At 39.6% G+C, this 27,836-nt stretch overlaps 2 protein-coding genes and 1 long non-coding RNA gene across 3 annotated transcripts; 2 read left to right on the top strand and 1 right to left on the bottom strand.

Annotated features, from left to right (window-relative positions):
• Positions 1-5,534: 5,534 nt before the first annotated feature.
• LOC125221252 lies at positions 5,535-9,867 on the top strand. Its single transcript, XM_048123376.1, has 2 exons — positions 5,535-9,378; positions 9,440-9,867. Exons 1-2 carry the CDS (start codon positions 5,535-5,537, stop codon positions 9,865-9,867), a joined length of 4,272 nt encoding a protein of 1,423 aa, XP_047979333.1.
• A 1,175-nt stretch (positions 9,868-11,042) lies between these two features.
• On the top strand, positions 11,043-12,603 carry LOC125219546 (scopoletin glucosyltransferase-like). Its single transcript, XM_048121556.1, has one exon. It carries the CDS (start codon positions 11,088-11,090, stop codon positions 12,480-12,482), a length of 1,395 nt encoding a protein of 464 aa, XP_047977513.1. The 5' UTR covers positions 11,043-11,087; the 3' UTR covers positions 12,483-12,603.
• A 12,472-nt stretch (positions 12,604-25,075) lies between these two features.
• LOC125223676 lies at positions 25,076-26,552 on the bottom strand. The gene is made up of 2 exons (XR_007176764.1): positions 25,607-26,552; positions 25,076-25,529 (listed from the first exon to the last, which is right to left on the bottom strand). It is a non-coding gene; the product is annotated as an uncharacterized LOC125223676 (long non-coding RNA).
• Between the last annotated feature and the right edge of the window lie 1,284 nt (positions 26,553-27,836).

The following is a 27,836-nucleotide window of genomic DNA, read 5'->3' as shown; positions in this document are numbered from 1 at the left end:
TATTGCATATTAAATCCAGCTTTGCATATATGATATATGTAACTTATTCACAAAAGAATATTCGTCAAAATCTCGAATAAAACCAGTCACAAAACTAACAGTAAAAAATGTACTGTAAATCGAAACTCAACTTGCGAAATACTACAAATAAATGCAGATTCTTACGGACCTATGAAAAGAGTCGTGATGAAATTTTAAAAAATTTTGTTAGGGTGTACGTAGTGGATGCACAATGTCTAATGAGAGTAATGAATTCTAGATAAATGAGAATCGGTACCATTCAAAACTAGTACAATAAATTAGTGTTTTGCAAAAATTTTGAAGGTTCAGACCATTGAGTAATGAAATGCGTGAAATCCAATCTACACCATTCAAACACTGTAGTTGTGAAATTATTGTTCAGCAGTTAATTGAAGAAAGAATAATATACGACAGTTAATTGAAGAGAGAATAATATACTAGAAAGAAAAAGAGAATACAGCAAGAGGAGGGAGATTAAAGTTTTTGGTTAAAATGAAAAATGATTGAATTATTTTGATTAAAATTTTTAATTAAAAAGAAAAATGACTCAATTATATTGAAATGATCCAAAAAGAATTAATACAATTTAACTATGGTATAATGAGTTTAGTATTGGGTTAAACCTATTGAATTAAGTCAAAAAAGAGAAGCCCTAATGAAAATTGTTTCTGATAACATTTTTGATTAAATAGAAGGAAAAGAGAAGAAAATGGCTGAAGCCTATTCCTGATATTGATCATCATCACTTTCGAAGCTCAATCTTCTCTTGCTCATCTTCAAATTCTTACTTAGTTACGATACAAGAGAATATTAATTTGGAGTGCAATCAGTTGCTGAATATAGCGAATCTGAAGATTAACTTTCATATATATAGGGATAAAAATTAAAAGAGGAAGAGGGCAAGGGGGGAAAAGGTTTTTTCTTTCTTATTTTCATTTTATGTATAGCCTATTACAAAATTTTAAATACTAATTACTTTTTGTAATGACTATTCCTCAGATTATTTAAGTTCGTTTCAATCTTCTTGTTTTCCGATGATGTTTCGCCAAAAAACAACACAAATGAACCACCCTAAGAATTTTCATTACAAAATCTTTTTCGATCTTATAACAGCAAGTAAGAGAGAGAGATGGAAAAACGAATTTTTTTCCTGAAATTCGTAAGATCATCATGACCATTGAAATTCTAATCCGATAGCAAATTATATATACTATTATTATAACATCGTAAACTATACATATATTAAAAATAAATACTATAAAGATTTATGAGTCTTTATTTGAATCGGGGTAATATATAGCTAAAAATATTTTGGATTAATAAATAGTACTTACTTCCTTTATTTTATAGTAGTGGGATCATTTTGCTACTTTGGTACGTTCCGTAATAGTGAAATCATTTACCTTTTCGGTAAAAATCAACACATTTCTTCTCAATTACTTTTCTCTTTCTTTTATTTTATCATCTCTACCTTTTCTTCTCTCCTACTTTATTATCTTTTTATGTAGGAGTAATACATTATACACATTTTTCTTAATCTCTGTGCCGAAAAAAATGTCTCCACTACTATAGAACGGAGGGAGTAGTATTTTAAAAATTCTTGGTAGTGCTGAGTAAATATTTCGCTCTTACTAAAATTAATACTTCATCCGTTCCATAAAATTTTTTCCATTTTTGTCCATCCCACAAATATATATGCATTTCATTTTTGGAAAGTTATATTAATTTAATAATGTAGGTCTCATTATCCACATTTTTGCCATACAATTCTTCCATTCTTTCTTACTTTACCAAGATTATCTTAATTCTTGTACCATACCCATTTCCCATATTTTTATGGGACGGGGAGCAAAATTTAATATTCAAGAAAAAAGAAAAGGGAAAACATCTCGAAAACTCTTCAAAATGACAATTTTGATGAAATAGAAATGTTGATATAAACCTAAAAAAAAAGTAAAATATCCATGCATGCCCCTAACTAAAATTGAACGATTTTATTTGTAATCATATCGAGAACACAGCAAAATAGCAAGTTCCTAATTAATTAACCGAGTTGCGTGCGGTTTGAGTTTATTTACTATTCTTGATCTTGGAATTTATAGTAAAGCATCAACAAATTAAGCATCAGATCATCATTTATTAATGGATATAGTAACATGACATTGGTGCTACAATTTAAGGAGTACGAAAGAAATGAAATTGATAAGGGATTCTAATTTGAGAAACAGATTAGTTCTTGATAATATTGAGGTTCAATTGGAACTCACCGGCGGCGCGATACCCAAAGCCTTGAACTAAATCCCCACGGTTGACATGGTTTGTACGCGCCACCTCCTGCCATCCCATCAAATATACGTTGTTGAGTTTCTTGTTTCTCTTTAATTCCAATTCATATCTCGCTCCATTTCCATTTCCATCTCTCGCCGGAACCTTCACACCAACACCATCCTTTAATTCTGCCTCTTTTCTCTCTTCATCCGTTAGAAACCCCAACACCGTTGCTCTGTGCGCTCCGGTGATCAACAACCTCCCTTTCGTTGTCTCTGTAGCTGTAAGCTTCTTTTCGAATAACAAATCTGGCGCTGGAATTGGGGCTTCTTCTTGTTGTTGATTGGGGTTTCTGATAATATTGAGGTTCAATCGGAACTCACCGGCCTCGCGGTACCCGAAACCCTGAACTGAATTCCTGGCCTTGACTTTGTTTGCACTCGCCACCCGCGCCCATCCGTTGAAATATGTCGTCGAATTTCTCTTTAATTTCAATTCATATCTAACATCTGCAACTCTCGTCGGAACCATCAGACCGACACCTATTGCGTTCACCTTTTTCCTCTCTGCATCAGTTAGATACACCATCAACGTTTCTCTGTGCGCTCCGGTGATAGTCAACTGGCTGCCCGTAGCATCTGAAAATGAAAGCGTCTTTTCGAATAACAAATCTTGCGCTGGAATTGGGGCTTCTTGATTAGGGTTTGCTGGAATTGGGGCTTCTTGATTGGGGTTTCTTCTCGTTCTCGCTTTCTTTCTTTCTCTTGAATTTGAAGCCTCCTCTTTATCGGAGCTCATCCTTCTCTTGCTCATCTTCAAATCCTTTCTTCAATAAACAATGCTCTAGCTACGATCGGAGATTAATTTTGTGTGTAATCAATCAATCTGTTGCTGATTAATGAAGTATATATCCAATTTGAAGATTTACGTTCTTATATATATAGAAACAGATTAAAGCACCAGAGCTTGGCGCGACGGGAAAATGCTCCCTCATAAGTCCTAACTTCTTTTCTTTTCTTTCTTATTTTCATTTTATGTTTAGCCTACAAAATAAAGAATAATTAGTTTTTGTAATGACTATAAGTTTTTTTTAATTAGTTTTATGCTTAGCCTACATATAAATTTGACATCCTATGCGAAATATAATTTTAATTATTTTATACCATATAGTAATAAAAAATATACTACTAAGTATTATTTCCTCCATCCACTATTAAAAAATTCAATTTTTTGTCGTAGGTTTTAAAAATGTTAAAAAGATGAATGAAAAAAAAGTTTGTGAAATACACATCTCATTTAAGAGCATCCGCAGCGGTCGTCCCTGCCGATGGATGTCGTCCGTGCCAGCGGTGCGGTGAGCGTTGTCCGTCCGTGCCGCTGAGCAGGCTGACGTGGCGGCACGCGATTGGCCAACGACATAGCCGTTGGCAATTTCTTTTTCTTTTTTAATTAAAAATAATACCAAAAATAAAAAAAATATTTTTGGATTCCCAAAAAATAGAGCCGTTGATTACCGATTTTTTTAATTTTTTTTATATTTGTTTGATTTTTTTTAATCCCAAAATCATCTATAAATACAAACATTCATCATCCACTTGTCACATAATATTATCTCTCATTCACATTGAGCTATAAGAAGACCTTATCAAACAAATTTGGGAGAAATTCGGCAACGAGTAGTGGGTATTTTTAATTTTATGAATTTAATTATAATTTTTATTTTTTAGGATTTTAATTAATGTAATTTTTAATTTTGGGATTTGAATTATGTAATTTTTTATTTTTTATAATTTGTAATAGTATTCTGGGTATTTTTAATGCATTTTAATATTGTGGAAATGTTTTTATTTAAATTGAATAATAGAATGGTGGGACCCTTGAGCTTGTCCTTGCGGAAGAGCATGGATGTGGGTGTTGTGCTCTTGGTTAAGAACATGGAGTAAAAGTGGGATCGGACCCACTTCCGTGCTCTTAAATAAGAGCACGGATGGGGATGCTCTAAGATAGTGGAATATAGACCTTACTACCATTTATAGTGAAAAACTGAAATGGAAAAGCGGTACTATGATACTGTGAGAGTCCCAACTGCCTCATCTCCGACATGTTCTTGTCGTGGACGGCGGATTCCACCGCCAAGTTCGACATCCCACGCTTAGTTTTCCACGGAACTAGCTACTTCTCTCTGCACCGCCGAGGAGCTGCGGAGGCACAAGCCTTTCCGCGACACCGACCACTTCGTCATCCCCAATCTTCCCCATCGCGTGGAGATGGCGACGACGGAGGTCGCCGATTTCGATCTGAACGAGGATGCTGACAGTTTCTCCAAATGGATGAAGGAAATGAGAGAGGCGGATGGGAGAAGCTACAACGTCGCGGTGATAGCTTCTACGAGCTGGAGCCCGACTACGCTGACCATTACAGGAATGTTAAGAAAAGTTACTCCCTCTGTCCGCCATTAGGAGTCTCATTCTTTGACGGCACGGGTTTTAAAAAATGTTAAGAAAAGTGGGTGGGAAAAAGTTAATGGAATAGGGGTCCCACTTGTATATGGAGTATTAGTTTTAAATGAAATGTGAATGGAATGAGTTAGTGGAATGTGGGATTGATACGAGCAGCCCCGTAACATCGGCTATGGAGAAGGAGAGTATGAGCGAGCAGGACGAGACAGAGGCTGACGTGGTGCCGGAGGCAAGAGTAACGGAGCACGGTAGAGGAACTGGAGACGCTACGAACACAAGGGTGTTGAGGCCGCGAGAAAAGCTGAAGCAGCCGAGCAAATTCAAGAGCTGAAGAGAGTCAGACGCTGCTGTTAGAATTTGCTCTGTTTTTTTTATTATTTTTGCTTTGATTTTATTTTGAACTCTTATTTAAATTATTGTTGAGTCGGGCCGAAACTATAAGCCCCGTTCGGGTTTTCTTTACGGTTCTTTCCCGAATGCCTAAGTTAGGTCGAACCGTCCTAGGGTCCTTAGTCTATAAATAGGGTATTTCGTTCAATAACTTTTTCTCCATGAATGAAATATTTTACCTATAACCTAACGTGTGTTAAAAGAACTTCTTCAAATTCTCGCTGTGAAACGGAATACGTCCGCCAAACAGCAGATTCGTGATTGAATTCTCGAGATTGTCGAGGGTTTGATTAGCGTCTACCCACGAGAAGAGAGATAACCGATTAGTTGGGGAGAACGTCTCCAACAACTGGTGCTTTCATCCCGTACTCAGTACCATCAACAAACCGCCATCCGATGGCGTCAGAAATACCTGGACGTGAGGCAACGCCGGCGCTGAACTTTGGGCCGACACGCCAGCAGCACAATGGTGCGATTGGGAGTACATCCGCAGCGGCAGACCCAATCACGCTAGGGTTTGAGAAATTGAATTCCCGTTTTGATAGTTTGGACCGTAGGGTGGAGAATTTAGAACGACCGCCGGAACACCATTTGGATGGCCATGATTCTGAACTTGACGAGGACGATCATGAGTGGGAGGATTACCGCCGACACGATCGTCGGGTACGAGAGGCCCATGACCGACCCTACCACCACAGAGGCCGAGGGCGTGGCAGGACAAACAGGGGTGGTCGTGGAGACCGTTTTGGTGAAGTTTTTTATCCGAACCGTGGGGGACGGAACCGTCAGCGGCGTGGTGATGCGGAGTTCAGGCAGGGTCGTCGTCGGGATAACTGGGACCCCCCTCCCTATAGGCAAGACGATTGGGGTGACGATGATGGGTATGATGAGCGTGCCCTCACTTGTTGGGATCCACCACTTCGGCGCAACCGTTACGATCGCCCATCCGATGATCATTCGAAGGGCGTGAAAATGGATGCACCACATTTTGATGGCTCAGATGCACCCAATTGGATTTCCCGAGTACAATATTATTTTGATCATAAGCGTATACCTGAGGCGGAGCGTCTACATTATGTTGTCATGTTGTTTGACCCACCAGCTTCAGAGTGGATTTTCAACTATAGAGCCAACAATGGGTTTGTTACTTGGCATAATTTTTTGGAGGATGTCCGTTACCGCTTTGACCCACAAAGCTTTAGGAATTACACAGGGTTGATCGCTAAATTGGTACAAACGACTACAGTGGCAGACTACCATGCAACGTTCGAACGCTATCTGAACCGAGTAGAGGACTTAACTGAGTCTGCTTTGATCCCAATCTTTGTCCAAGGGCACAAACAACCTTTACAAGAGAAGGTAGAGTTGCAGCATCCCACATCCTTGGCAGAGGCGATGGCATTGGCACTACGTCTGGCGGCGACTCAGGAGGAGCGCCAACAACAGCCATCTTCTTTCTCCAGACGTCATGGCTCAGGGAGGGAATATCGGACGAGTTCAGCCACGCTGCAGGGAACACCTGCCGTTCCTAGTGGTCCGCATCACCAGGCTCAGCAACCGGAAGGACAGGGTCGTGGAGTAGACAGACCGCGGGTACAGCCGATCCTGGTCTCTAATGCGGAAAAATCGGAAAGGTCTCGCCGTAACCTTTGTTGGCATTGCCCTGAGAAGTGGGTACCGGGACATGTCTGCAAGGTGAAACTTCTCTGTTATATTGATGATGACCTTGACGAGACACACAAGGATGACTCGGGGGAAGGTTTTCCCACCGACGAAGTAATCACAGCAGATTTGTCACATCTGCACGCGTTGGATGGCAAGGGCAGCTCGAAACCTTTTATGGTGCAGGGCAGCGTGGGGCAAACTGCCGTGCAGGTGTTAATCGACACGGGCGCGACACTAGACTTCCTCCACCCAAGGATTGCGGAGAAGTTACAGCTGGAGCTCACGCCTATTCGACCGTTTCGTGTGCTTGTAGGTAACGGCGCTTCGTTGCTTTGTAATCATATTTCTCGTGGGACAAAATTAACTATGCAGGGTACTTTATTCTTGGTGGATCTTCATATACTTGCACACCATGGGCCGGACGTTATATTGGGGATGAAATGGCTAGAATCATTGGGGAAAATTTCAGCGGATTTTGTTGCGAAGACGTTGGAATTTAATATGGACGGACAGGCAGTTTCGTTGCGAGGCATGATGCCGGGGCCCAAGCAAATTTCTCTGCACTCTTTATCTGTGTTGACAGCGAATGCGGCAGAACATGAATTTTACGAGATTGTGCCTTTCGACAGCAATATGGGGCTCACGGACAGCAGCACGCCGGATGATTTCCCGGCTGATTTGCCATCGGAGATTTTGACTGTTTTGCAGGGCTACCGTTCAGTGTTTGACCAGCCGCGCGGCTTGCCCCCCTCGCGTAATTTTGATCATCGGATTCATCTTTTGCCTACCACAAGACCAGTTAATGTACGCCCATATAGATACCCATACTTTCAAAAGGCGGAAATTGAGAAACAAGTGCGCGATATGTTGGAACAGGGGATTATTAGGCACAGTCAGAGCCCTTTCTCCTCTCCTGTCTTGTTGATTCGTAAGAAAGACGGCACATTCCGATTTTGCATCGACTATCGCGCCCTAAACAAGGCGACTGTCCCAGATCACTTTCCTATCCCTACTGCCGATGAATTATTTGACGAACTGGGTAAAGCAAAGTATTTTACCAAGCTCGATCTTCGCTCAGGATACCATCAACTCCGAATGCATGAGGCGGATATTTTTAAAACGGCTTTCAGAACTCACGAAGGCCATTTTGAATTTCTAGTAATGCCGTTCGGTCTCACGAATGCGCCCTCCACATTCCAAGCAGCCATGAATGCTATTTTCCGGCCATTACTCCGTCAATGTGTCATTGTTTTCTTTGACGATATTCTAGTCTACAGCCCAACTCTTGAGTTACACGGGGAGCATTTGGCGGCGGTTTTGGAGTTGCTCCGTTCGAATAATTTTTTTGTGAAGCTTTCTAAATGCTCTTTTTGCAGTCTGACGGTGGAGTATTTGGGACACTTAATTTCAGATGGGCAGCTCAAGGCGGACCCCTCAAAGTTAGATGCGATGACGGCTTGGCCTACGCCAAAAACCGTTAAACAGTTAAGGGGTTTCTTGGGACTGACAGGATATTACCGCAGATTCGTCGAACGTTATGCCATGGTAGCCGCGCCTCTCACTGATCTCCTGAAAAAAGAGGCTTTCGTGTGGTCCGATGGGGCAGAGACCGCTTTTGTGACGTTGAAGAAAGCTATGACTTCTGCCCCGGTATTACGTCTTCCAGATTTTGAATTGCAGTTTTGCGTGGAAACTGACGCGTCGGACGTGGGCATCGGCGCTGTATTGATGCAGAAAAATCACCCTGTTGCATTCTTTAGCAAAAAGTTGGGCCCCCGTCGCAGGGTCGCCTCGACATATCATAAGGAGCTCTATGCAATTGTGGAAGCCGTGCAAAAGTGGCGCCAATATCTTTTGGGCAGAGAATTCGTTATTAGAACAGATCAGAAAAGTCTCAAGGAGTTATTACAACAAGTGATTCAAACACCAGATCAACAACTATACGTCCGGAAGCTTATGGGATACAGGTTTGTGATCGAATATAAGCGGGGAATTACAAATAAAGCTGCTGATGCGTTGTCCCGTCAACATGAATCTGAGGGGACCCAGCCCGAGGGGGTGGTGCTGGATGTTTCGTGCGATGAGCAGCCGCCCGCAGCACAGGCCCAAGATGGAGAGCAGTTTTTCGTTATTGCGGCAAAACCAATTCCGGACGTGATGCGGCTGCTGCGGGACGAGACGGCGACGCTGCCCGATCTGGTGGAATTGGCGACTAAAATCAGAGAGGGTAAGGCCCCTTCTCATTTGGCGTGGGCAGACGGGTTGATTTATTTTAATCGCAGAGTGTTGGTAAGCACGAATTCCAGCGCAAAGCGACCCTTATTGGAGGAACATCATAGTTCGCCGCTTGCGGGCCACCCTGGCCATGAGAGGACGTTCCGTCTGTTAGCGGCTGGTTTCTTTTGGCCAAAGATGCGTAAAGATGTGAAAACTTTTGTGGAGGAATGTGTGGTGTGTCAGTCCACGAAATACTCAACTCGGAAACCGGCCGGGTTACTGCAACCTCTTCCAGTTCCGTCGCAGGTTTGGGAAGATGTTTCTATGGACTTCATCACAGGATTGCCTCAATCCCGGGGCTATACATCGATGAATTCACAATGTTTTTCATGTGAGTCTCTTGCGGGAGTTTATTGCAGGAACAGGGGATGTGGATGGAGTTAAGCTGCCACCAGAATTTGTGAATGGCAGACCGGTGGTACGTCCGGTGGCTTTTGTGGATGAGAGAGTTAGTTGGCGCGAGGGCAAGCCGGAGAAGCAGGTCCTCGTGCGGTGGGAAGATGACGAAACCTTGCCGACTTGGGAGCCGTTGGAGGCAATGGGCCAGAAATTTCCAGATATTCACCTTGAGGTCAAGGCGAGCCTTAACGGAGGGGGGGTTGATACGAGCAGCCCCGTAACATCGGCTATGGAGAAGGAGAGTATGAGCGAGCAGGACGAGACAGAGGCTGACGTGGTGCCGGAGGCAAGAGTAACGGAGCACGGTAGAGGAACTGGAGACGCTACGAACACAAGGGTGTTGAGGCCGCGAGAAAAGCTGAAGCAGCCGAGCAAATTCAAGAGCTGAAGAGAGTCAGACGCTGCTGTTAGAATTTGCTCTGTGTTTTTTATTATTTTTGCTTTGATTTTATTTTGAACTCTTATTTAAATTATTGTTGAGTCGGGCCGAAACTATAAGCCCCGTTCGGGTTTTCTTTACGGTTCTTTCCCGAATGCCTAAGTTAGGTCGAACCGTCCTAGGGTCCTTAGTCTATAAATAGGGTATTTCGTTCAATAACTTTTTCTCCATGAATGAAATATTTTACCTATAACCTAACGTGTGTTAAAAGAACTTCTTCAAATTCTCGCTGTGAAACGGAATACGTCCGCCAAACAGCAGATTCGTGATTGAATTCTCGAGATTGTCGAGGGTTTGATTAGCGTCTACCCACGAGAAGAGAGATAACCGATTAGTTGGGGAGAACGTCTCCAACAGGGATCCTATTACCATTTATGGTATAAATGAACCGAGACTCCTATTCGCGAATGGATTAAAATTTAAAAACGAGACTCCTATTCGCGGATGGAGGGAGTATATACATAGTAGTCTATAATACAAAAATAATGTGTTAATATACAAAGTTACTAATACCGGTTCAATAAAGACGGACTGGACAAGGATCGGCCTCAGGCACTCTTCACATTGTGTAATCAAATGAGATTTCGCTTTCAAATTGGCTCGTGAGTGAGAAATAGATTATTGATATAATATCCCATTAGTTGTTTTGTTTACTTGCGTAATCAAACTAAACTATATCCGTGGCTCATTTTGCTCCCATTAAAATCCACCCTACTAGATACTAGTAGAGGCAGCTTCCATCTTCCACAATCTTCTATGCCGGTTAAATATTTTTATTAATTTTATTGAATCTGTCACATGATACTAGTATTATTTTGTAGTATTGCATTTTTACTATAGGAATTTATTAAACCATGTCTATCCGAAAATAGATGGATATGTTCAATAGTTCTCTCGAATTTAGGTTAATCATCAAGTGAAGTGGAGCACAAACTTCTCATAAAAAAGTGTGTCTAATTTAAAAATTGTTTTATCGTTATTTTATAAGTTTTGATCTATAGAAATGGTGATTTTCACAATAATACTTAAATGATTGAAGGAGGGGGATATATGGCGCGTGTTCTCAAACACCAAATAATAATAGTAGTCAGTACTAGTAGTATATATAGTCCATATAGACAAGAACGTCGAAATTAAGTGAGTTGAAAACTTAAAATCGGATTGGAAAAATGGGAGGGCAGCTTCACATAATGTTTCTTCCACTGATGGCTCACGGGCACATGATTCCAGCACTAGACATGGCCAAACTCTTCACTTCCCGCGGCCTCAAAACCACCATCATCTCCACCCCTTCCTTCTCCTCACCTGTACTAAACGCTCAAGCCGCTGGCCTTGACATCGGCCTTGTCTCCATCCACTTCCCCCCGCAGGATTCCGATTTGCCGGACCACATCACCAGCCTCGACCAAGTCCTCTCCGACGACGCCCTCATTCCTAAGTTTTTCAAAGCCCTGTCCTTGATCCGACACCCAGTCGAGGACCTGCTCCGACAACTCAACCCCAACTGCCTCATCTCCGACATGTTCTTGCCGTGGACGGCGGATTCCGCCGCCAAGTTCGGCATCCCACGCTTAGTTTTCCACGGAACCTGCTACTTCTCTCTCTGCGCCGCCGAGGAGCTGCGGAGGCACAAGCCTTTCCGCGGCACCCACCACTTCGTCCTCCCCAATCTTCCCCATCGCGTGGAGATGGCGACGACGGAGGTCGCCGATTTCGATCTGAACGAGGATGCCGACGGCTTCTCCAGATGGATGAAGGAAATGAGGGAGGCTGATGGGAGGAGCTACGGCGTTGTGGTGAATAGCTTCTACGAGCTGGAGCCCGACTACGCTGACCATTACAGGAATGCTTTGGGGAGAAGGGCTTGGAACGTAGGCCCTCTTTTGCTCTACAACAACAATGCTGATGGAGGAGGGGAGAGAGGAAAGAAGCCTAGTGTTGACGTGGCCGCATGCGTGGCGTGGCTCGATTCGAAGAAGGTGAATTCTGTGGTGTATGTGTGTTTTGGGAGCATGGCCAAGTTCAGTCCGGCTCAGCTGAAGGAGATAGAAAACGGCCTCGACGCCGCCGGCCATGATTTCGTGTGGGTTGTGAGGGAAGGCGGGGAGGAGGAGGAGTGGCTGCCGGAGAGGGTGACAGGGATGAGAGGCCTAATCATAAGGGGATGGGCGCCGCAAGTGGTGATTCTTGATCACCCGGCGGTGGGGGGTTTCGTGACGCACTGCGGATGGAATTCGACTCTAGAAGGGGTGTGCAGCGGCGTGCCTATGGCAACGTGGCCGCTCTTTGCGGAGCAGTTTTACAATGAGAAGCTGGTGACGGAGGTTTTGAGGATTGGAGTTTCTGTTGGGAATAAGAAGTGGCGGCGGGCGGGGCACCAAGGAGTGGGCAGGGAGGCGGTGGAGAAGGCGGTACGGGCGGTTATGGAGGGGGAGTCGGCAGCAGAGATGAGGAGGAGAGCGGCGGAGTATAGAGAAATGGCGAGGAAGGCTGTTGGAGAAGGGGGATCTTCGTATAATGATCTAACTGCTTTGATCCAAGAGTTGACTGCCTATGGCTTGTAGATTCAGACTTAATTTTCATGTGTTTTTTTAGCCTACGCCTGATGTTTGTTTGTGTGCGCATCTACTATGTATACCAGAATTACTAAGGGCCAAATGTGATTTTAAACATATGACGTTTTTACGATTTTGGTCATATATATTATGTTTTGAATTAATACATTCCACATATTAGAACTTGGGCCGAAATCAGTTCATTTTGGACAGCTCCGTCTAAAAGTCAACAAATTGTTTTAGCAGATTTTAACTGGATTATGGATTTAAATTAGAATTTTTAATTTTTTCAAAAATAATGAAAAAATCATGCTTCTCAAAAAACGGTAATTCCACTCAAAACAAGCACAAACTGCAAAAATTCGACTAATAAATGTTGAAAATGGTCTCTGCACATGCTATCGACATTTCCATTTTGCAATGAATAAAGAAGGTAATGAGCTAGAATGCTTTGATTGAAATTTCAGTCAGGAAAAACTTAATTACAAACTACTATTGCATCGGTCTATATCATATGTAAAAGAAGCTCCTAGAACACTAGCTAAAACCTAGCTCAACTACAGACAATATTGAATAACTGATTTTCTGCTTTTCATTAACTCATTAATGTACAAAGAACAGCTGTTTGCAGATGCTCATCAAGAGCCTTTGACCAAGCAATCTTTCCACGTCGGATAGGTGAGCTGAGAGCTCGTGGCTACGTTGCATAATGTGTCTTCCTTTACCGTTGCACTAGGATGACTCACATGCTCGGTCAGTTGCACTTCTTTCTTATCCAACGTGGACTCTGAGCTTTGGATGATCTCGCTAACAATAAACTCCAAATCTTTCACCAAATTCATCCAGACTCAACACATACTAGCCAATTTCACAATGTGCAACATTGAATTGCCCCCAAAAAAAATCCAACCCCAAAGTGAAAGAAACCTTTATTGAGCTTAAATACGAGCTTCTCCGTGGGCTGCAGAAGGGTGGCCTTCTTCCTTGACAAATTGGTTATGACTCCACTCCGCCAGTGGAGGCGGTACGGTGCGGATGAAGGCGCTGGAGGGGCCCGGGCCTCTAGCACCGATATCGGTTGGATCGTCCTCTATCATCGGGGAGAGGGCGGGGGAGTTGGAGAAGTGGACGTGGGGAGTATTGTGAGATGCGGCGGAAGTACGAGGGGAGGAGGAGCTTTTGCTGAGGAGGTCTTTTTTTTGTGTTTTGATTTTGCAGAGAATTGCAATCAATAATTATTATTTTATTTTTTTGCATTTTATGTCTTTTAATTCATTTGTTTAGTATTTTAAAATAATTAGTTGCTAATAAAAATTAAGGGTGCTAATAATCAATTAAGAGTTTAATTGGATCAAAATCAGATTAAAAGTCGTTGACTATTACTATTTGACAGCTCCGTCCATTTTAGACTGAGTCTGACCCGAGTTGAAATGTGTGGGATGCAATAATTCAAAACGTAACATCTGGGATCAAAATCGTAAAAACATCACATGTCCAGTACCACTTTTAGAAATTTTGAATAGTTTAAACGGCTAATTTATCATATTCTGGATGGATAAAAAGAATCCTCACAATTTTATGCTAGTATTAAATATTTATATATTCTCACATTATCTAAAAATTCATTCACTAGTAGTACTATCAATTTATAGAAAGCCATCATGTTCTATGTTAAAATTAATTGGTAATAAAAAGATTATTCGTCAAAATTGCTTCAATTCTCTTTTACACTAGTGAGCTCTCTTTTTACCATTTCAATTTTTTTGTTAAAATATCAATTTTTTTTCTTTAAAATATCCTCAATTCCTAAGGCTATGAAGGGCAATTGGGTCGATTTATTCGTCCCATTTCATGACATTGAAAGTATTTTTAATTTTGTCCTAAAAAATTTCAGGAAAAGTAGCTCATATATATTAAGTTGAATTTTATGGACCTTAGAAAAATTTATGGGCAAAAAAATGTTCAGAGACCAGTACTTACTACTAGTACTTACGAAGATGTTAAAAATAAATTTAGAAAATAAAAAAGAAGAAAGAAATGCTAGTAGTAGAAAAATGTTAGGTTGCCATATTCGGCTTCATGGAGTAATATACTAAAGTCTTTGGATTTAAAAATGAGAAATGTTGGTACGCAAAAAGACTTTTCTAGCGTCCAAATTATAATTTGGAATTTGTACAATATTTGGAGTTTGCATTTGATTACATCCATCCATAAATATATAGTATTGTACTCCCTCCGTTCCATAGTAATAGAGGCATTTCATTTTCTGCACCGATTTAGAAAAAATAATATTAAATAGTTAAAGTGGAGAAAAAGTAAAGTAAGAAAAAGAATAATGTAGAGAAGAATTTTATTTACAATATTCTCTCTCTTACTTTACTTTTTCTCCACTTTAACTATTTATAATCATTTTTTCAAAATGAGTGCGCAATATGAAATGCCTCTATTACTACGGAACGCAGGGAGTATTAAATAAGATGACGATAAATCGATTGCCTCTTCGCATAGCAATGTTTTACTCGACCTAAGTCAAAGTCAAACCAAATCAAACAATAAACAATAGTTTGATTTAATGTCACTAGCTTACACAACATCTCTACTTATAAATATATTTTAAAACATGCTAAATAGTAGATTATCAATGTTTAATTTCCTGCTCAAATTCACTATTTATTTATTTAATATCACTAGTTTATACAACATCTCTACTTATTGATATATTTAAAAATGCGCTAAATAGAGATGTTAAATTTTTTGCCCAAATTCATTATTTATACTGAGAAAACATTATTGCTACGCCTACATTACAATTCCATATATAATACTCTCTTCAGTCCTATGAATTGTCCCATGTTGCAATTTTTGTTAGGTTCCTAATAATTCCCCATTCCACTCAGAATAATTACTATAAATCATACTATCTTCATTCCACAAAAGATGTCATACTTGTGGGATGGCATGGGATTTTAGGTTGTTTTATTTTGTGTGTTAAATGGAGAGAGAAAATATAATATTTATATTAACGTGAGAGAGAATTTTTTCCAAAAATTTAAATGTGACATCTTTAGTAGGATAAACTAAGGGCACGTCTGGTAGCTTGGAAAATAATAACATGAGTTTATAGTAAATGGACTTTCATGAGTAGGTGGATAGAATTGTAGGCTATTTGGTTCAACCCAACCAGAGTTTAGCTCAATTTCAATTGTTTGGTTGAAAGGGAGAATGACTGAAACAAAAAAGCCCCTTTCTAAACTACCCCTCTCTTGGATGATTTCCAATTACCGATCCTCACTCACAAATCGAGGATTTGATCTCATTCACAAGCTCCAGCATTATATCCGGGTGGAAAAACCTCTGATTCCTCGCCCAATCGCTCAGATGCCGCCAGAATTTTTGCCAATTGCGGTGAAATTCAGGCGATCGGAGCTGCAGCGGCATCCCCCGCGCCGTCCGCAGCCTCACATTGATGTGGTACTTCCTCGAGGAAAGAAAGGAGCGTTGGCGGCCGCTGCTGGCGAAATTCCCCTCCAGCAAATCCTCGATCTCCTTCTTCAATTTCGCATCGGCAGCGAATCGGAGGAGCGTATCGTTCAAAGGCAGCGGTTTGGGCCACCAACGGTAAGAAATACTATGATTCGGTTGAACAAGACAGAGGGCAAAATCATACAAATTCAATGTTTTCAGCCAAATCGTGAAAATCCTATTCCTTATACCTCCTCAGCACCGTGATGGCGTTGACACAAACACGCCGATAGAAGTAGATGTAGCCTTGAAACCCGGCGAATGTATACGGGGTCGCTGGAATGGTGTATGTGCTACCAAACGATGGAAAAGAAGGGGGAGAATGGTGTTTCACGCCATTTATGGGCTACCGGACGAGCTCTAGAAAGAAAATTGAGACATCTTTTATGTGATGAAGGGAGTATATATAAAGTAATACACATATTCCACTAACTTGAATTCGTTATTCTTAAAAAGGTTATACAATTTCTTAAATCTGCATTGGTCAACTATGAGACTATTAATGGGGACGGATGGTGTAGTTATCAATGTAGTGCCTCGAACTTTTGCGTCATAAATTACTATTTTTTTTAAAATTTTATGTGATCGTTTGTTTGAGAAAGTTTGTTTTTATGTGATTTATTTTATTCACACATAATTATATCACTAGATTAAGTTTTGGTGAAAACAAAAAATGAGTATGTTGAATTATGTGGGTCCCTGCATAATTTTCTAGCCTATTTCTTCTTATTATTTTTTACCTCTTTACGTTATTGGAGAAGAATTATTTTTCTTGGATTTAATAAATTGCCTTTGAGTTATTGTCCAAATCAAATCTTCCCTATTTTTCTATACCCAAATTTTCAACCCCCTCTCTTTTCTCGGATAACATTCAAAAAATTTCTAATTCCTAGGAGATAGAATTATTTTATGAATTTAATTAATATCTTTTGAATATTTTTCTTAATTAAATCCGATTAAGTCCTACTATGTCTTAGCAAATCATACCAAATCTAATTATTTCATTATCCTATTTTAATTAGTATTTGAGTATATTCAAATTTGTAAAATATTAACCCTTTGTATTAATGAGTTCACATTGGAATTGAATTGGATTGCCTCATTGGAGTCGCCTTTGCATAGCTCAATTTTATCTCTGTTTCAATAGTAATGCACTATATATGTCAATTCTAAGGCATTTCAAAGCACATTAAACGATAATGGTAACAATCACTTAACATTCCAAAATTAGCATTAATTAAAGTAGATGAAGATTATGACATTAAAATTATATTGCGATCATAACAAAACCTGAAATAAATATATATAAAAAAAAAGCATAAAAATGGCCACGCTTGCACCAAATTATTCCTAATGAAAAGAGCAGACAACAACAGATATAGTTCCTCATGGCGCCCGCGCTGGAGATGGAGCTTTGGGAGCAAAGGGTTTTTGTAGAACCAATATGCATTTCAAAAATGGCCACGCTTGCGCCAAATTATTCCTAATGAAAAGAGCAGACAACAACAGATATAGTTCCTCATGGCGCTCGCGCTGGAGATGGAGCTTTGGGAGCAAAGGGTTTTTGTAGAACCAATATGCATTTGGAGTTGGAGGAAATGAATTTACAAAAGACGGAGGCGATGAGCGAGGAGAATGGGCAAACCACGGATAAGGTTGTGCAAAGTATGGAATTTTAGGATAGTGTATTCCATACCACGGAAAGAAGTCAGTCGGAGGCCGAGTCGCCTCATGTGCGGCTACCTGCATTGAGAAGGACTAAAACACAAACATGGAGCCAACGAAAATCCGTTTTCATGATTCTCATGTTTTTTGTTTCTTGTAATACATACCATACCATATGTTTCTGAATATATATATATATATATACACCATGCAACTAACTCTGGGCAATAAAAAGCACTCTAGAAATTATTTTGTTAAAAGTGGTCGCTATTATGAACAAAATTTACAGTATATCCCAAATAAAAATTACACTCATGGTGATTAAAAGTAATGTTCTCTCCGTCCTACATTACTTGAGTCACTTCTCTTTCGCACTCGTTTTAAAAAAAATAATAATAAATAGTTAAAGTGGAGAAAAAATAAAGTAAAAAAGAGAATACTATAGTTAAGACTTTTCTCTACATTTTTCTCTCTTTTACTTTTCTTTCTCTCCACTTTAACTATTTATTATTATTTTTTCAAAACGAGTGCAAAAAAGAAATGACTCAAGTAACGTAGGACAGAGAATTATAGTCTATAATAAAACTAATGTTTTAATGTACAAAGTTACTAATACCGGTTCGATATAGACGGACCGGAATCAGATGAGTCTTCGCTTTCAAATTGGCTCGTGAGTGAGTCGTACTATAAATAAATTAATACAATGGATTATTGATATATCCCATTAGTTGTTTTGTTTACTTGTGTAATCAAACTAAACTACTCTCTCCCTCCATCCCATTAAAAATGCAACGTTTACTTTTGCGCACTTGTTTTAGAAAAGTTATAATAAATAACTAAAGTGGTGAAAAAATAAAGTAAGAGAGAGAATAATGTAGAGGAGAGTCTCTTTTATATTATTTTCATTTTTACTTTATTTTTTCTCTACTTTTACTATTTATTATTATTTTTTCAAAATATGTGTGAAAAAGTAAACGTTTCATTTCTAATTGGACAGAGGAATTATATCCGTGGCTCATTTTGGTCTCATTAAAATCCACCCTACTAGATACTAGTAGAGGCAGCTTCCATCTTCCACAATCTTCTGTACCGGTTAATTATTTGTATTAAAATTATTGAATCTGTCTCATGAATCATGATACTACTATTTTATATACTTTATAGGATTGCATTTTTACTATAGGAACTTATATATTAAACCATGTCTATCCGAAAATAGATGGATATGTTCAATAGCTCTCTCAAAATTTCGGTTAATCATTATAGCATCTCCATCCGTGCTCTTAGCTTTTAAGTTAATCATTAAAGTATCTCCATCTGTGCTTTTACCTAAAAGTACGAAAGTAGGTCTGAATCTACTTTTACTCTTTGTCCTTAGCTAAGAGCACGATGTGTTGTGCTCTTAGCTAAGGACAAGCTCAAGGGTCTTACCATTCTATTATATAATTTAAATACTCCAATTATTAAAAACATTTATACATTATAAAAATACATTAAAAAATAAAAATTACATAATTAAAATCCTAAAAAATAAAAATTATATAATTAAAATACTAAAAAATAAAAATACATAATTAAAATCCTAGAAAATAAAAAAATACATAATTAAAATCCTAGAAAATAAAAAAATACATAATTAAAATCCTACAAATTAAAAATTACACACGTGGAAGACTAATCCTCTAACCCCAATTGCCTCTTGAGACCCCGGATCATTTGCTCATGTGTTGCAAGTTGCTCCGGAGTCATCTTAGATGTATCGTTCATATAGAGTTGATCCAAGAGGGTCCACAACGTGTTGTTCGGGGGTGGAGGAGGCACAAAGGGAGCGGGAGCGGGGGCGGATGGAGTCGGGGCGCGACGGCGGGTGGCAGTTGCCTTCTTCCTTCCTTGCGGACAGCGGGAACTGCTCGGGCCAGCGTTGGAGCTACTCAAGTTAGTTCCGGCAAGCTGGGTAGCCACATCATCGGAGGCGCCGTCGGATAGGGCTACCGACCTCGACCGTTTGCTGGAGGAGCTGGAGGAAGATGCTATTACGCCGCCCTTATACTTCGGATGTAGGCTCCCCTCCCGCCAACAATCGAGGTACTTGAACTCCATGCGTTGGTAGGTCGCTAAGGCGGCAGTGATGATGTCGAGCTCGCTCGTGCCGCTCCCCGCCGACCGCTCTTCCTGGAGGTAATACCCCTGGAACTTCCCGATTGCCTTGTTGCATCTGAATAGGCAATTGCGCACCATACTATCATTGCGATAGATGGTTCCCCCGGCCGGGTTTCATTGTAAAGACGAGTGATGCACCACCAATACGTTTCCCCGGTTTGGTTCGTGCCGAACCTCCGGATCTTCGAAGACTGCCAAGTAGGCTTTGAACATCGCCATCATCTCACCTGGAGTGTACGGGGTGCGAGTGCCACGAACAGGATGAGTAGGAGTAGGAGTAAGTAGGAGTAGGAGTAGGAGTATAGCCGCCGCTCCTCCCGATCCTGGTTCGGGTGCCCACCCGAACCCGGCGGCATTTTGGTCGTCCGCCGCGTAAGGACGGTAGCCACCCGGAGCTTGCGAACCTTGGGTTTGAGGAGGGGCCGTAAATTGCGTTTCCGGACTAGGGAATTCGCCGGAGTCGAACCAATCATGGTTCCAACCGCGATTGCCGGAAGGGTGATCGCCGGAGCCGGACATTGTGTAGTGTGGTGGGAATTTAGATGAGAGAATATGACAAAAAAGATGAGAGAATGTAGATGATAGAATAGATGAGAATGTGATTTTTTTTTTGTTGAAGTGGGGGTATTTATAGATGAAAATGTGAATTTTGGGAAAAAAAATTGAAAAATAAATTAAAAGTGGGTAGAAAACGGATATAATTTTTTGGGAAGTGGAAAAATATTTTTTTTTATTTAAAAACATTTTTTTAAATAAATTTCAAAATTTTTAATAAATAAATAAATAAATCGAATTTGCCAAGGGCTATGCCGTTAGCCAATCAGAAGCTGCCACGTAATGGTGCTCAGCGGCACGGACGTGCTCTTAGCTAAGAGCAGCGCCGTGCCGCTGGCACAGACGGACGGCTCCCAGCGGCGGACGAGCTCGTCCTTGCTGCTGAAACGGACGGACGGACGGAAAAAAAAGTACAAACTTCTCCACAAAAAGTGTCTAATTTAAAATTTGCTTTATCGTTAGTTTATGAGTTTTGATCTATAGAAATGGTGATTTTCACACTAATAAGCACATGACTGAAGTAGAGGATATATGGTGCGTGTTCTCAAACACCAAATAAATACTCCCTCCGTTCGTCACTAGAAGTCACATTTGAGTTCGGTACAAGTTTTAAGAAATATGAAGAAAAGCGAGTGAGAAAAGATAGTGGAATGTGGAGCCTATTTTTATATATTAGTTTTATACTCCTTCCGTCCCGGAGTATTAGACTCACTTCTTTTGGGCACATGATTTAAGGAATTGATATTTAAATAGTTAAAGTGGAGAGAGTAAAGTATGAGAGAGGGAAAAAGTAGGGGAGAAAAGAGAGAAAAAAGTAGGTGGAGAATAAAATAAGATAGATGTTTTTTGCTAAAAAAGGAAATGAGTCTAATATGTTGGGACATCCCAAAAGGGAAAGTTGGTCTAATACCTTGGGACGGAAGGAGTAATAGAATGTGAGTGGAATGAGTTAGTGGAAAGTGATGTGTACCTACCATTTATAGTAAAAGTGAACCGGGACTCCTAATGGCGAACGGAATAAAATGATAAACCAGAACTCCTAATAGCGGACGGAGGGAGTATATACTATTATTGTAACATCGTAATAGGTCACTATATATATAATAAAAATAACTACTATAAATATTTACGAGTCTTTATTTGAATCGAGGTAATATATAGCTAAAAATATTTTGGATTAATAAATAGTACTACTTCCTTCGTTCCATAGTAGTGGAGTTATTTTGCTACTTTGGTACGTTCCATAATAGTGGAGTCATTTCCCATTTTAGTAAAAATCAACACATTTCTTCTCACTTTTTTTTCCCTTTCTTTTATTTTATCATCTGTACTTTTTCTTCTCTCCTACTTTATTATCTTTTTACGTTGGGGTAATACACTATACACATATTTCTTAATTTCCGTGCTGAAAAAAATGCATCCACTACTATGGAATGGAGGGGGTAGTATTTTACAAATTCTTGGTAGTGCTGAGTAAAATAATTCGCTCTTACTAAAATTAATACTTCATCCGTCCCATAAAATTTTTTCCATTTTTGTCCATCCCACAAATATATATATATATATGCATTTCATTTTTGGAAAGTTATATAAATTTAATAATGTAGGTCTCATTATCCACTATTTTACCATACAATTCTTTCCTTCTCTCTTACTTCACCAAGTTTATCTTAATTCTTGTATTATAGTCATTGCCCATATTTTTATAGGACGGAGGCAGCAAAATTTAATATTCAAGAAAAGAAAAAGGAAAACATCTCGAAAACTCTTCAAAATGACTATTTTGATAAAATAGAAGTGTTGATATAAACCTAAAAAAAAATTAAAATATCCATGTATGCCCCTAACTAAAATTGAACGATTTTTTTTTATCATATCGAGAACACAGCACAATAGCAAGTTCCTAATTAATTAGTTTCTGAAAGAAAAGCGAGTTGCGGTTTGAGTTTATTTACCATTCTTGATCTAGAAATTGATAGTAAAGCTTCAACAAATTAAGCCCAAATAGGGTAAACAGATCATCATTTATCAATGGAAATAGTAACATGACATTTGTGCTACAATTTAAGGAGTATGAAAGAAATGAAATTGATAAGGGATTCTAATTTGAGAAACAGATTAGTTCTTGATAATATTGAGGTTCAATCGGAACTCACCGGCCTCGCGGTACCCGAAACCCTGAACTGATTTCCCGGTGACTTTGTTTACACTCGCCACCGACCCCTAGATGGTCGGTGACAACCGGCTATTGGTGACAATAATTTTTCACTTTTGATTTGACAGAGCATCTTGGTGAAATTTCAGTTCATATGATGTTAATTTTTACACTTCATTAGCTATGATGTGACTAGAATATTGTTGTGAGGAAAATGCTATGCTTTTTTGCTGGTTCCTGCAGAGATTTTGGCTACAAACAAAGCGGCAAAAATGCATTGAACAAGGTTTATTACAGCCATTATTTGAAACAAAAACATCGCAGAGAATCACAAAGGTATACTAAATAATGTCTAAGTGGCTGCAGACTATTGCATCAATCATCACAGAGCAATCACTCTACAATCTTGGCACTGATCTTGCAGTGGAATCTTGACATCTAACTTTAAGATTTAGGACTAATCGACCCCTAGCTTAAATAAAGATTGTTCATAAACACAACATAAGAAAATACAAAATGTTGTATCAAGACATAACTTAGCAAACAACTAACCAAAGATCTTCAGCATAGAGCTGTAGTGTAAGTTGCATCAATCAAACCACGGCTAAGCATTCAATAAATTCATACATTTTAAACCAAGGACGCTTATTTTTAAAATTCATGTTGAATGGTTGGCCCGCCAAATCAACGAGCAGCTTACAGCTTTTGTCGAGGAAATTGTAGACACTGATCTTCTTGCACGTATAGAACACTACACTGCACGTTGATGAATCTCAATTGAAAAGTAAAGCTAGGTTCATACTGAGAGATTGTTTCATTGTACCTCAAGAGCCACGAAAAAGAAGGATCATCATTCATCTTCAACTCAAACACCTCAATTGATTGATTGTGGTCCTTTGTGAGACATCTAGATTTGTATAGACGACCATCATCCGTTGAAATATGTCGACGAATTTCTCTTTAATTCCAATTCATATCTAGCATCTGCAACTCTCGTAGGAACCATCAGACCAACACCTATTTCTTGCACCTTTTTTCTCTCTGCATCAGTTAGAAACGCCATCAACGTTGCTCTGTACCCTCCGGTGATAATCAACGCGTTGCTCGTTTCATCTGAAAATGTAAGCGTCTTTTGGAATAACAAATCTTGCGCTGGCATTGGGACTTCTGGATTAGGATCTGCTGGAATTGGGGCTTGTTTATTGGGGTTTCTTCTCATTCTTGCGTTCTTTCTCTCTCTTGAATTTGAAGCCTCCTCTTTATCGAAGCTCATCCTTCTCTTGCTCATCTTCAAATCCTTTCTTCAATAAACAATGCTCTAGCTAAGATTGGAGATTAATTTTGTGTGTAATCAATCAATCTGTTGCTGATTAATGAAGTATACCCAATTTGAAGATTTACCTTCTTATATATGTAGAAACAGATTAAAGCACCAGAGCTTGGCGCGACGGGAAAATGCTCCCTCCTAACTTCTTTTCTTTTCTTTCTTATTTTCATTTTATGTTTAGCCTACAAAATAAAAAATAATTAGTTTTTGTAATGACTATAAGTTTTTTGTATTTAGTTTTATGCTTAGCCTACATTTAAATTTGATATCCTATAACAAATATTATTTTTATTATTTTATACCATATAGTAATAATAACTATAATAAATAGTATTATTTCTTCCGTCCATGATTAAGAATTTCAATTTTTTTGTCATGGGTTTTAAAAAATGTTAAAAAAAATGGAGAAAAAGTTTGTGAAATACAGATCTCACTTATGTATATTAGTTACAAATGAAATGTGAGTGGAATAACATAGTGGAATATAGACCCTACTACTATTTATAGGAAAAAACTAAAATGAAAAAACAGTACTATGATATTGTGAGACCGCTGACGGAACCAGCTAAGGCCAAGCCCCCGCTCCAGCAGGGGCTTGGCCGGTGCCGTCCGCCATTTTACAAAGGGATCGAAGTCGTTGAGGCGGTGGAAGAATGGGGGGAGAAAGAGGAATTGGGGCACGAGAAAGAGAGAAAGAATTAGGAGTTAGAAAGGAGGCAGAATTCGAATCCGTAAAAATGGATTGGGTAATTGGAATTCATTTTATTAGGAATTTAATAATATCATTCATATTTTATACATTTACACTAATTCTTAATGTATATATTACTCTTTTATTACTATTTCTTAAGATTTTAAGGGAAAAAATCTTTTTAATTACTCAAAATTTTGCTTTTTAATATAAATTTCTTGTATTATATAGTACTCCTTCCGTTTTATAATAGATGACACACTTGGAGATTGACACGGAATTTTAGGTAATGTTATTTTGTGTGTTAGGTGGAAAGAGAAAATAGTATATCTACATTAATGTGAGAGGAGGATTTTTCCAAAAAAATAAAATGTGACATCTATTATGGGACGGTGGGAATAATTTATTAGTATTAAGTTTATATATAAATTAATACTTTAAGGGTTCGTTTGGTAGAAATGCAGGGCTTTTATTAACTTCTCATATAATGGGTTTTCCCAGAATTTTAAATAGCTAACATTGCGGCGTTTGGTAGAAATTTTTTGTAACTTAATCCATTGTTTGGTAGGGTTAGTCATTACAGTGGATAGTTATATTATGCCCTGTGAATACAAAAATGCCCCCACCTTTTAAGATGTAATGTCCCCTTTATCCTCCGTCGTCTTTGCAAATCTTTAGCTTGGCGCGGAAATCTTCTCGCATTGGCGCCAACTTCTCCCCTTTCCCTTCATATAAGCACTTGCACCATCCTTTGCTTTCATTGCAAATCCATGCTGAATAGCATCCTCCGACTGAAGTTGTTTCAATGGCTTCGAAGGGAAAGCGAAAGCTCACATGCAATGGAAGTCCGTCTGGTATAGTTGTATCTCTTTCACCACTCCTCATATGTCGGTCGTTTGTGTACACACAGCATTGCAGCAGCCTTCCCCACTACTGCGTCGTGTATTTCGCAGCAGTCTCAAACTTCACAGAGATCGACCACTTGCAACCAAAATCGTACGAATTACGCAACGAAGAGTCGAAAAACTAAACTAAACTAAACATTCTTAAATACTTACTGATTGCTATGAACAAAAGGGTTTTGTCCAAGGAGAGGCCAGAGACAGTGAGCTTTTGGAGAGAGCCACGGCTTCTTGCTATTAGCAATCGGAGCATTCTATCCACGACCTCCGGCTTCCTATTTCGACTCCATTCCTCAACGTCGATCTCTTGCCAGCAGTAAGGCCCCGTGGCTGCTCGTCCCCATGATTTGCAAACTCCTGGAACAACAACTGTTAGAACCTCACATAGTGAGAGATTCTTGAATATTAGGCCTAGTGCATCAGTTAGTAATTCATCCCATTTTCTTGAATCCTCACCTTCCTCCGTGTATATATATATATATATATATATAGATTCTTTTCCTGTGATTTAGGGGATAAAATATAAGAAAGGTTGTACAAAAAAACTAATACTACAGAATCAAGACACCATTTTTATATTGTGTTTTAAAATCAAGCTATAAGGTGGTTGTGAGTTGCAGACTTGGAAGTTTCCCTCAACCAAGAAACCTAACTCAAACAAGGTGTAAAGTAGTTATCTTTGGATCCAATTCAAGACTTAGAAGCCTAAATTTCTTCCAATCTTCAAGAATCAAATCAATTCGATCTTCAAGACTACTCTCCCCCACACTCAATTTCAGAAAATTAAGCATCACAAATGAATCGAGGGGACACTTCTTGGCACAAAGAAACAAACTTTTTACTTCAGGGCAAAATTCCAACACAAAAAAAAGCACCGGAATTCAAGAGCCCACATCTAAAAATTCGCCAAAAAATATCATCTTGAACAGTCATAGCCATATAGAAAGAAAATAGACCGCAGGAATCCACAGACCATGGCAACCTTATCACACAAAAAAAATAAGAGCAAAGATGTAATACCATCCTACAAGAACAGAGTAAGAAATGAGAAGCAACTGTAAAAGAGTGAGTAAATAAACAACCCAGCCACATGGTTATCCTGAGCACCAACGAGAACATGAGCATAAGAATTTAGTAGAGTGTGGAGTCCACTACCTATAATAAAAAAAAATAGTAAATAAATGAGACTTTGAATTGTGTATATCCGTATAATTCATATATATTTATGTTCGTATGAAATTAACTAATATCTACTTCGAATATAATCTTGGATACGTCGGGATAAGACTAGCCTCTTTCGCATATAAATAGAACGTTGTGCTACACTTTCATTAAATTTTAGCCCCGACTTCTTTAAATTTCTAGTTCCGTCACTATTCCAACGTCCCCACCATCGTTATAGATTTGGTGGAAATCGAGGTCAATTCTTCCATCTTGAACGACGAATTCATTGCCCACTGCCTTGGCCTCGTCCCTCTCATCAACGACCGCGCCATGGCCATGCGCTTCTCCCGCGACGGTGATACGAGGGAGCCCCGTATCAGGCCGGAACAGGGGAGAATTCGCCGGACTGCGGCGACGTTCCTTCTCTCTAGGGTTGAGAGAAAGAAACTTGCGTGAAAAGTAAATAACAAAAATTAGGAAAATTTTGTTGTATTGATTCTTAGCAGTTTCAATGTACATAATTCCTATTTATACTAAGGACCCTAGGTTTGGTTCGACTCGATCATTCCGGGAAAGAACCAACAAGAAAACCCGAAACGGAGCTTATAAATTGCTCGACTCAAAAGTTCCAAAAATAGATAATTCCAACAAAAAGAATAATAATAAAAATAATCAAAACCACTAATCTAATGAGAGACATAATCTTTAAACCACGCCGGCGGTCTTCTTTGCCTCGATGGACGGCCGGGCTCTTTTCCCACGTCTCCCTCTTCCATGCTCACGTCCTCCTCGGAGTCTTCGCTTTCCGGCGACTCCGCTGTCTCTTCTACCCTCGTCGCATCCCTCGTTGGTGAAGTAGTTGTATCCGTATCAACCCCCTCCCCGATAAGAGCCTCCTTGTCCTCAAGGAGGGACGGAAAATGCTCTGGAATTACCTTCCTCAAACCATGGTGTTTCACAACGGTCTCAATGAATAAACGAGCAACCCGAAGAGCGTCGAAACACGCCGGTAGGGGCGCAAAGTGGGCATATTTTGACAAGCGATCCACAGCCACCATGATCGTAGTGTAGCCGCGCGAAGATGGCAACCCCACAATGAAATCCATCGATACATCCTCCCATACCTGTGTGGGGATTGGAAGTGGCTGTAATAAACCTGCCGGCTTCTGCGTCAAGTATTTTGTAGTCTGGCAGGTGATGCACGGAGGCCACAAAGGCCTTC

This window comes from Salvia hispanica, chromosome 4, assembly GCF_023119035.1.
Source record: "Salvia hispanica cultivar TCC Black 2014 chromosome 4, UniMelb_Shisp_WGS_1.0, whole genome shotgun sequence".
Lineage (NCBI taxonomy): Eukaryota > Viridiplantae > Streptophyta > Magnoliopsida > Lamiales > Lamiaceae > Salvia > Salvia hispanica.
This window is presented reverse-complemented; position numbering and strand designations above follow the sequence as displayed.

Bases quoted from the DNA above. Each gene is read 5' to 3' on its own strand.
- LOC125221252 (XM_048123376.1), top strand. From the start codon at position 5,535: ATGGCGTCAGAAATACCTGGACGTGAGGCAACGCCGGCGCTGAACTTT. The intron at 9,379-9,439 runs GCTATACATCGA...AGTTTATTGCAG, and splicing joins AGGATTGCCTCAATCCCGGG to GAACAGGGGATGTGGATGGA.
- LOC125219546 (XM_048121556.1), top strand. From the start codon at position 11,088: ATGGGAGGGCAGCTTCACATAATGTTTCTTCCACTGATGGCTCACGGG.